The sequence below is a fragment of the Bidens hawaiensis genome, unplaced genomic scaffold (assembly GCF_021521415.1).
Source record: "Bidens hawaiensis isolate Kalapana, Puna unplaced genomic scaffold, B.hawaiensis_p1.1 tig00039075_1, whole genome shotgun sequence".
NCBI classification, from domain to species: domain Eukaryota; kingdom Viridiplantae; phylum Streptophyta; class Magnoliopsida; order Asterales; family Asteraceae; genus Bidens; species Bidens hawaiensis.
Genome location: NW_027496874.1, coordinates 153099 through 163896, shown reverse-complemented (window position 1 = coordinate 163896; position 10798 = coordinate 153099). Strand labels below are relative to the sequence as shown.

Sequence of the window (10798 nt, the reverse complement as noted above, 5' to 3'; positions counted from 1 at the left end):
AAAAATATGTTATGTTTTCATTATGTTTGAAGTTTAAAAGATATGTCTAGTGTTTGTTGAAAGTGATCTGAATGTTTGTAATAATGATTGGTTGACGTTTTAATATTCTGCAAATGTTTTTATTCAACTCCAATTCGTAGAACAGCATTTATGAGTAAATCCAACGCTGTAGTATTAGAAATGATAACTATGACATGATGTATTTGTCTCTCAGCCATAAAAATCTCCTTCAACTAATACATACATACATACATACGTATGATTGATTTCTTTTGAGAACCACTTTGAGTTTTAAGAACTCGAAAGAACTCAACGTAACAAATCTTTTTTACATATATGTAATATATGTAGGTTATATATATGTAGAAAAATTACAGAATTATTTACGCACCGAATCAACCGTTTACATAGGTGTAACGGACGTTTGAATTAGTGTAATCGCTGTAAATTTTTATCTCCTTCTACTTAATTTTTTAATCACATGTATGTCTAATGTTGTGAATTAAATTAGCATTTGAATTTGGGATTTTGGGTTTTGTTTGTGTATGGTATTTGAACTCTGATATGTTTTCCAAGTTTTTTGTTCTTAAAGGAACAAAAAGCACAAGCTACCCTAATCATACGTTTATTTACTTATTCAGGGTAAATATGTACTAACCCTTATTATATATTCACTTGTTTGGTCAGATCTAACATCTAACCATGGCTTATGTTAGTTCTTCTTATGAGTGGAGGTGTCTGTGATGACTATCGGTGGCTGAGACGGCCGAAACAGAGTTTGAGTTCTTTATTCAATTTGCTTCATAAAAAGGTTAGATTTTGCTCATCCTTTCAGTATTTGATATCTGAGTTCAGGTTTATATATGGTTATTAAGTCAGATATACTGCATTTTGCTCATACTTTCTTTCTTGAAAAAAAGTTGCAATCTTTGACGTATTATCAAATATTGACACGTTTGGTGATCTTTATTATTATGTTTCTAATACAATTACGGGCCTAAAATGATACAATAGGCTAAGAAAGAAAAGGACCTGCGTGTGCTGCATACCATGATTCTGAGGCTGAGGAAGATTTGAACAACAAGATAGCTAATGTAATGGTTGAATCAAAGTTGATTTTGATACTATTTGCAAGCTACTATGCTTTCAACTTTTTCAGATATATCAAATGCTTGAGGTTATTGTATGATTGTAATTACGTTAAGATTATCAATTTGAAAATGGAGAGCAGGTTTTAAATTATAGGCAACTTCTCAAGTTCGTTGTGGATAAAATCCGTTTATGGTATGTTTGTTATTAATACTTGTGTTGTAGATGTCGAATTGCTATTATATAGGTTAACTCTCAACTCATCAGTAATGCCTACACAGATGCCCTTACTGTTTTAAAGGGCTTTGTTTTGAATCAAAATAACATCAGTTAACTGTTTTCTTGATATAATTATATCTAACATGCCAAACCTTGCTAAAATCTAATTGGTTTTCTTTGTAGTATTACTATTTTATTCGACTCATGGGCATGAAAGCATCTCATATTTCTGTGGAATGCACACTTCAGTCGCATCTAACATGGTGCGCTTTCATTTCTTAAATATAATAACTTTCCTTTTTCTACAATTTTTTGCTTAAACTTTTATGTTTTTTATGTAGCTTATCCTTGCTGAAGAAGTTGCTGCTTCAAAGCTTACCATTTTTAAAATGACCAATCAAATTTGTGATGCCGTGCAAGTTAGGGCACAACAAAGCGTGCTTTTTTTTCTCAAAACTGGTAAGCTTTTAATAATAACAGTAACAGTAATAATTCTAATAATAATATTATTATTACTATTACTATTAAATCTGTCAAACTTATAATGGCAAAACTGCAAAACACAACTTGTGATTCTTTTCCTATTAATTGGAATATGTGAAATTGATGTTTTTCTTTTGTTTCTATGTGGTTCATGTATACAACTAGCGTTTTGGTCCTGGTTTCAGGAGAATGAGATGGAGCTGGAAACCGGTTTTGGTGACAGAAAAGGGAACCGATACACAGGACGGCGGTTTGGTTTCAGTAAAATTTTTATTGATTAAAAGCTAAGGAGACATATATTGTAAAAGGTAACTGAAATTACCAAAACACCCTTCAGTTGTAAATTTGAATGACCAAAACACCCTTGTTTGTACTTGTAGGCAATATTAACAAATTAAAATGATGGGATGGATTATGGCTCATACATTACTTTCTGCATCAGAAAAAGTGAGTTTTCTTCTCAGTGTCCATTTAAGTTCATTTATGTTTTATACGAACGAACATAAACAAACACAGACATTTTCATTTTTTAGACGAATGAACATGGACACAAATATTGCATTCTATTTTATGTTGCAAGGAGTGGCAAACCTGCTTTCAAGAGTTTAGCAACAAGTTTCGGGTCAATATTTTTTAGCAAATAAGTCTAAAGAGGTGATTAAGCATGGGTCAGTTCTGTTAATACGGGTTATTTTGGGAAAGTTTAAACGGGTCACTCGATATACTACAACATATATGGGTCAGAATTCATATTTAGTTTCTGATCATTTTCTGTTTCTAGGGTATTGTTGGTTTTTAATGATAAAACAGTTTTCCGGTTGGCAAATTGCAAATTGTTTGTTATAGTGCAAAGGCCTTTCGCAAGTTGTTGATCCCTTTGTGTATTTTGGTCAAATTTTGGTAACAGGTCAATCTGATTTTAATATTAATTCAAGGGGTTAATCGAACACCCACCATGGGTATTTTGGTCACGGCTGTAATTTTGATTATAAAATAGTCAACTGCAGGTTTTGTAACAGTTGCAAACGGGCCAACATTTGATTTTGGTTTTAAATTTATGCAGATTGAAAAGTGTTACGGCTTTGGCAATTCTAGTTTGAAGACACACTTCTGGTTTGGTATCAAAATTCAAAGACGCATTTCTGGTTGTTTGCGTTTCAGATTTAACAAACCAATTATTTTGTGTAATTATATATTTATCTTATGGGGTACTTGAATTTCTTTTCTTCCGTGATGTGGTCTCTTTAAGGCTTTTATGTATGAGATGCTTATAAGGCGACCCGTCTTTCTGTTAATATTTACCCATGTCTGCATGTAGAAATGTATAACATTCACTTCATTGAAAATAAGTGCTTTTTATATATTTATTAATGTTTATCTATTGAAAATATTTACCCATCTTTCTGTTAATAAAGTTAGTGAGAACTCATTTTAAGTTTCTTGAAGAGGAAAACATTGTCTCATGAAACAAAAGATTAAATCTATTAACTTTTATGCGGTGATAGATAAGAAATTACTAATCCTATAGAAAACATTGTCCCAAGTATAAAGTGTTTATACAAGTACAATAGGAAACTGCGTTGTAAATATACGAAGAAATGAACTAATAGCATAACGAGCCGAATCGATACCGAACAACAAAAAGCGAGTATCGCGTTTTAAATTGTCTCTGCCACTGCATCGCACGGGTTTCCGACTAGCCCATACTTGGACTGGCTTACGGGTACAAATTAATGCCACACTTAGCTTAACTCATGGGATGCTTATTTGCTAACAGCTGATATTAAATGAACAAACAGTCCAACAAATCTATACGGTTAGTTTTTGATAGACTGAACTTACTTTAATTTTAGCTATTTTTTCTTTATAGTTATAGTTCAAAAGATAAATGGGACCATTCACCATTGATATTTCACGAGATGGTTGTTGGATGATAACGGGTTGTTCTTTCAACTCAAAGTTGGCTGTTAGTTGTTACTTAAGTATAGATTAATGGATATGGTATATATGATACTTCTATTTTTTCACAATGACAGTCGAGGCAAAAGACACTTGCGAACTTGCAGAAGATGCAAATAGTTCACGTAAGTTCATATTATGATTTTTTTTAGATATTTTAAGAATAAAATAGTTGTATTTTGCTGCTATGTATATTGAAATAGAGATGTATATTTATGCCATTGGAATTGAGTTATTCGTAAGTGCAGGTCAAAATTCAAAGAGTGTGTATCAAATATGTGCAATAGTGTTGTATTTTATATTAAAATAGAGATGTATATTATGATTTTTTTTAGATATTTTAAGACACATTTCTGCTATGCATATATACAAATAGTGTGTATCAAATATGTGCAATAGTGTTGTATTTTATGTAATACAACAATCTCGCATATATGCAATGCACACTATTATACATGTCCACTACACCGACGATGTTACCGACGAGGTTTTTTTTGGAACAATGTCAACATATAAGAATAATGAAAAAAAAAAGAAACTAAAAAAAATTGAAGTTAAAAATTATTTTTTAAGAGTTTTTAAGTTTTCTGTTCAAAAAGAGTTTTCAGTTTATCTCACCCATATATATATATATATATATATATATATATATATATATATATATATATATATATAGGGGTGGGACCTAGAGAGAACTCCTCTTAAAGAGAGAACTAGAGAACTAATAAAACTATTTTTAAAAAAATATTTTGCGATTTATTTTTCTTTCCTCCTTCTAATAAGATGATATTGTTTTTAAAAAAAAAACCGACGATGTAGTGCATATGTGCACTAATGAGTATTGCATATATACAATAATGTTTTATTGCATATAATACAACACAATTGCATATTATACAATACACACTATTGAATATATGCAAATACAAACACTAATAATTGTACTCAAAACAAACTATCGCATATACGTAATACAACACTAATGCACATATGCACTATATTGTTTTTTTAGTATTTTTGTATATAATATAACACTATTGCAATAATACAATACAAAAAATTTCATATATGTTATTCAACATTATTGCGCATATCAAAATACACACTAGTGCACATATGCAATAAAAAAAGTCGATGTATTGCATATGTGCACTACAACAAGTTTTTTTTTATATTTTTCGAGTAAATGGTAACATAATATAAGAATAATGGCAAAAACGGAAATTTAAAAATATTTTTTAATTAAATTAAAAATATTTCTTTATTGGTTCTCTAGTTCTCTTTTTAAGGAGTTCTTTCTTGATCCTCTCCATATATATATATATATTCTTTTATGAGCATACCAGGTCACCATTTAGGCTAAATGATTGCATTTGGTTAATATTCGACCAAAAAGTCATGTATGACGAACTTAATCACCTTGTTGGTATAGCATAATAAGATGCTTAATACTAATATTATGCTAAAACATAATCAATATTGTAAGTCAATGGAAGACGTCTAGAACACCGATTATAAACAAGTGGAATTTGTTTAATAATTCCATGAGATTCATCTCTGAGCATCCACTATTTTATTAAATGCCATGATTGGGTCATTACTATGAACACATACAGCTAATATCTTTTGCGCAATATGTGAATGCTTCCAAATTATTTATCTCGCGGCATTATTGAATTGATAAAAAAATTGTAAACCAAACATGAGACATGCAAAAGAAGAATAGCATCTATTCCATGGTCAGTAACAACTGAAACAAAATTAATTAAGCTTTGGATGCCCAGTAAAATGTCAACTGTCACTATGTACTGCACATGCAGCCTTCACATGGTATCCATTTTCTGTGATTGATTCATTCCATCTTCACATTGTATATATAGAGAGATGGATATAAGCATTGAACCCCAACTACACCATCACAAACAACCTTAATAGAGTTTGCCAACCTCAGCACATCCAAGCATAGGAAAGAAATGGCTTCTACTCTTCCATCAACCGAAAACATTCATCACTTCCGCTCAATGAGCTTGCCAACCTTGGCGCATCCAAGCACAATTCAGGCTGAAGAAGAGATCTGTGAGTTCAGAAAATGGGAGGCGTCCACATCATCTGTTGTGAGTGCGGATAATATATGTGGTGCGCTAGTGAGGCTGCAAGGATTATACGAATGTGTCGACAGCCTTCTCAGTTTGCCTTTGACACAACAAGCACTTACTCATAGCCAATACACGAACCTGGTGAACGCGTTGCTCGACAAATCGATAAGCCTTATGGATATTTGTGAGTCCACAAGAGATTTGGTGTCACAAGCGAAAGAAAACGCTAGAGATATTCAATCTGCAGTGAGAAGGAAGAAAGGAGATGTAAGCATAGCCACTTCCTTCATGAAGAACCTCAAGAAAGACACCAAAAAGGCTATTTCATCATTGAAACAAATTGATGAAAAGATTGGAGGCATGCCTCCTGTAGATTTAGATCACCATGTTTTGCAAGTTATTAAAGTAGTAAGGGATGTTGGTGTCGTGAGGTCTTCAGTTTACCGGTCTCTCTTGTTGTTCTTGTCTGGATCTGTTGCAAAGACAAAGGGGACAAGGTGGTCCATAGTTTCCAAAATGATCAACAAAGGAGGTGCGGCGGCGGAGGAGAAAAATCAAGTTCAGGTTTACAATGGGGATCTAGAGTCCCTTTTTGAAGAAATGGAGAATGGTTTGGAGTGCATATTTAGAAGTTTGATCAAAACAAGGGCTTCTCTTCTAAACATTCTTCCTCCTAAACATAATCTCAACTTGCTTAGTAGTGTTACAATGGATCAAGCTTGATTACAAGGTTTGTGAGTCACATATAAGAAATGTTTATGGCTGATTTGACTAGCAATAGCATGGTCTTCATGAAACTCAATGTTCTGAGTACATGTCTGTCCACTCGTTTTCGTGTACTGCGTTTTGATCTGTTTATGAAATAAAGTTGAAGTGTGTTTTCCATGTTAAGGTGATCTGTAACCATGTATGTTTGAAGCCTTACTCTTAAATAATCCAATTCTTTGAAAGGTTACTGATACGGTTTATTTGAGACAACCGATAATCTCCCAAGAACACAAGATAAAGAAAAAGATGTTGGTTCTAGTGGTGACCAGTCAACGGTTTAACACTTAAACCCGGTTTTAGTTAAGGTTTTGTAATTATCAATCTCATGAATATTATCATGAATGCAGCGGAATAAATAAGCGAGTAATCATCACTTTGTGGAACCATACAAGATCCGGTTACGAATAATAGTAGCACAAAACAAAACAACCAAATCAAATATAATTATACACTGACAATATTTAATTTTATCTTGGTTAATGAATAACCGGTGAACACCGAGGGATAACGAACTTCGCTAGGTGACCAAACGAGACCCGACGGTGGTGTTGCAAAAAGGCAGCAGCAGCGGCGGTACAACAAACAACGGCAACGTCGCGGCGGCGGCGAGTAGCGTAGGTGGCGGTTCCCAGGGCTTGTGGCTGGCCAGTGGTGGCAGTGGAGTAGAGAGATAGAGGTAGCTTATGGTGGCTAGGGTTCTCCTTAATCACTTGATTATAATGGTTTGGTTAACTATTATAACTAGTTAAATCTAACCGGGCCATCAAGCCCATCGCTAACTCCAATGCATAGTCCATTTGTTTCCATCTCGTTAACAATGTGTCAATCCCGGGTAACTCACTTAAGCGGGCTTTATGCTCGTTACCCAAGGTATAACTCTCACGAGTCACAACTCGGTCAACCACGTTGACTTGACCGAATCAGTCCACAAAATCTAACAGAAGAATGATCAAATGAATTTCCTTTTTTATTATTAAAAAGTTCAAGGGTCTTTAAAGAAAACAAGATTTCAAGATAAACAAGGAAACATATTAAAATAAGAAATATATTTGTAACTTGAAATAACGTTATTGGTATAAAGAAATAACATTATTGGTATATTTTAATGGATCAAGCCATGTCTTTGAATCTTTAAAATCTTGGCATCGGGCCATTTATAGTATTTGCACCGTATCAATTACCTAGTGATGTTTTTAATTAATCATGTTACAATGAATAGTTATTACATATATTAGGTATATGTACTAAGAACTATCGTCCAAGATTTATATTTGTGAAATGAATTAAGCATCCGGAGAAAGATCACGTAGAATACAAAGAGATAATGGTTCACGTTAGGAATGTGTTTGTTCACTGAGATAGTAACTTGGATTGTTTATCATCAGATACTTTCCAAATTAAAGAAGTTCCGTTAACTCGAGATATCATGAAAGTATATATTCATAAAACCAATTGGTTCAATCGTTAAAAAGGTTAAATTCATTTGAAATTATTGTATTATGTGTTCTATGTAAAACATGAAATAAATGTGTCAGTTGAAACCGTCACCATCTATATAGCTCCATAATGGATATCACAAGCAACCCAACCATAGTTTAACATTTATTCTCATTAACAAAAATCTAAATTAGATTTGTATTAATTCCAATAATGGTACGATGTGTTTGGTCCGTCAATGATGGAACGAGGATTCGTTATCTCAATTAAAGGATTTCACATTCGGTCATCCTAATGACGAAATTTAACACATTTCAAGCAATGAACGTTTGAGGATTTAAAAAAAAAAAAACTTCATTTCATTCACCGCGGAAATTAATTACTAGCGTGCTTTGTAGCAACATACCACCACAAAAATGGTCAGCAATATAAAAAACCTATCTTGCAACTGCATTAATGGCGCACCTTAGTTAAATTCCATTGTGGTTCGTTAATTTAGCTAATTACATTTCATAACACCTTAGACATTGGGAAAGTAGCAAATTTTTGCACGAAACAGACGCTACAACACGAATTTCATCCATCGTTTTCTACAAACTCAAGAACATGAACAAGCTTGGCGCTTTCTCGGTTGCTACATGCGAGAGCCATCTTCAGCAGTACATCTAATGCTTAGGTTGTTGAACCATGGGAAATAAGCTCTTTCATCTTAGAAGAGACGCATAATCTGTTTTAAGAGACACCTGTTGAACATAAATGCTCACCTAATGCTAACGGATTTAGTTTTTTTAAATGTTACAATTCAGAATAAACAAACCCAAAAACTCCGGTAGGAGAAGACAAGATATAGGTTGAATTATTTATGTTCAAGTAAGTTATTTTCTTATGTTTTTTTCGTTTATGTGCATGGTATGGTAGTATTATTATTTTTTTTCCATGCAAATAAAGTGAGTATTTTATTTTATTTTTTTGTCATTTTAATAAAAACTAGTGTTTATCTGGCGCGTTGCGTCAGAGCAGGTCGATAAAACTCGGGCAGTGGTAAACTTAAAACCCAAGCGTTGACGTGGTAAGTAGACGCGAAATCGGTCAATTTCAGTTATATGCATTATTGTACCATAACTAAAACCAAGAATAAAAAAATTATTAAAATAGAGGTGGACCAATGGGGTGGCGTCGGTCAATAAAACTCGGGTGTTGGTAAAAACCCAGCTGTTTTCAATCCCGAGCATTAAAGCGGTGAATCTAGCGTGGTGAGTCTAGCAAATTCGGTCGGCTTCCGTCACATTCATTACGATATCGTAATTTAAACAAAAAGAAAAAAAATTAGTATTCGATCGGTTTTCGTTACATTTGGTTCTGAAACTAAAACAAAATGCGGTGACTCTATGCGAACTCAGTCGGTTTCTGTCACGTTTGTCATGATCCCAGAACTAAAAAAACAAAACAAAACAAAAAATGACATTCGGTTAGATTTTGTTACGAAGCGAAACTATAAAAAAATGTCTCCACCAAAAAGGTGTCGCAAATTGGTCCAATAAGAACTTCCCGGCACCAAATATCTTTTTTTTTTCTTTTTGAACGGCAAGATTTTATTCACAAAAAACACAAGACTCATACCACAACCCAAAACAAGCCGAAAGAAAAAAGCCCAACCAAAGCACAAAAATACTTTACAAATATAAATTAAGCTTACAAATATACAGGAGATCTTGGTCTAGTACTCAACCAAAGCTTGGCTTCATAGTTAATCATCTTCAAAGCATTAACTTGCGTGATGCTTCTACCATTGAAAATCTTTGTGATTTTGCATCTCTAAATGACATAAACCGTCATCTTGAATATAGCCTGGATACTTTTCCTTTTCTCCTTCTCCAAATTATTACCCCAATCCAGTAAGCTTTTCATTGAGGCAAAAGGTACCAGGATAAGCTTCATATAATGGTACACCATCCAACCATGCATAATTCGTATTGCCCAAATTGTCAACCCCTAAACCACCATATTACTTCGATACGGGGGCACGATCCCATGCCACCTAATTAGCTTTCCTCCTATTAGAAGCCGAACTCCATAAAAAATTCCTACAAACCCCTTCGGATGTCTTTATCACCTTTTTAGGTAATTTAAAAGGAGTGGAAATAAATTGGAAGGTTACACATAATTGATTTTACCAAGGTAACCCTGCCAGCAAACGAAAGCGCCTTAGCCTTCCAACTCGAAAGTCCTAAAGTAAACCGATTTATGACCGACTGCCAAAATCTTGCTCGTTTCTTATTTGTTGGTTATTTTAGTGTTATTGGATTAACTTTTCGATCGAGGAAATAACGTTAGAGATTAAACGAATTAGGTGACGCACGAGTGCGGACTCGATTTAATTCTAATGTTATTTGGGCTTTATAATAACATTGGATTTATTATTTTAACACTTGGGCTTAAGTGTTATGCTAATTGGGTTTAATTGATTTAGTCCTTATTTTATTGTTTTAATAAAAACAATATGATGGATCAATTTATATAAAGGCCTATGGTTATTGTTTTGGCCATGGGGTTTTTTTTCTTTGTTTTAGAGTGTTATCGATCGATTGAGATAGAAGAGAACAACGGTTACAGGATTCTCTGGTTCTTCATCCATATACATGGAACAATCAAAATTAAATTCCATGTGCAGAAATTCTCTGTCTTATCCGATAAATCATTATGTGTAACCCACAAATATATTTATCTGATAGTGATTACACGATTCA

General features: G+C 33.4%; 1 protein-coding gene across 1 annotated transcript; it reads left to right on the top strand.

Moving 5' to 3' along the window:
* The first annotated feature begins 5270 nt into the window (after positions 1–5270).
* LOC143590954 (uncharacterized) lies at positions 5271–6760 on the top strand. Its single transcript, XM_077071290.1, has one exon. The coding sequence runs from the start codon at positions 5724–5726 to the stop codon at positions 6567–6569; it is 846 nt and encodes a 281-aa protein (XP_076927405.1). The 5' UTR covers positions 5271–5723; the 3' UTR covers positions 6570–6760.
* The last annotated feature ends 4038 nt before the right edge of the window (positions 6761–10798 follow it).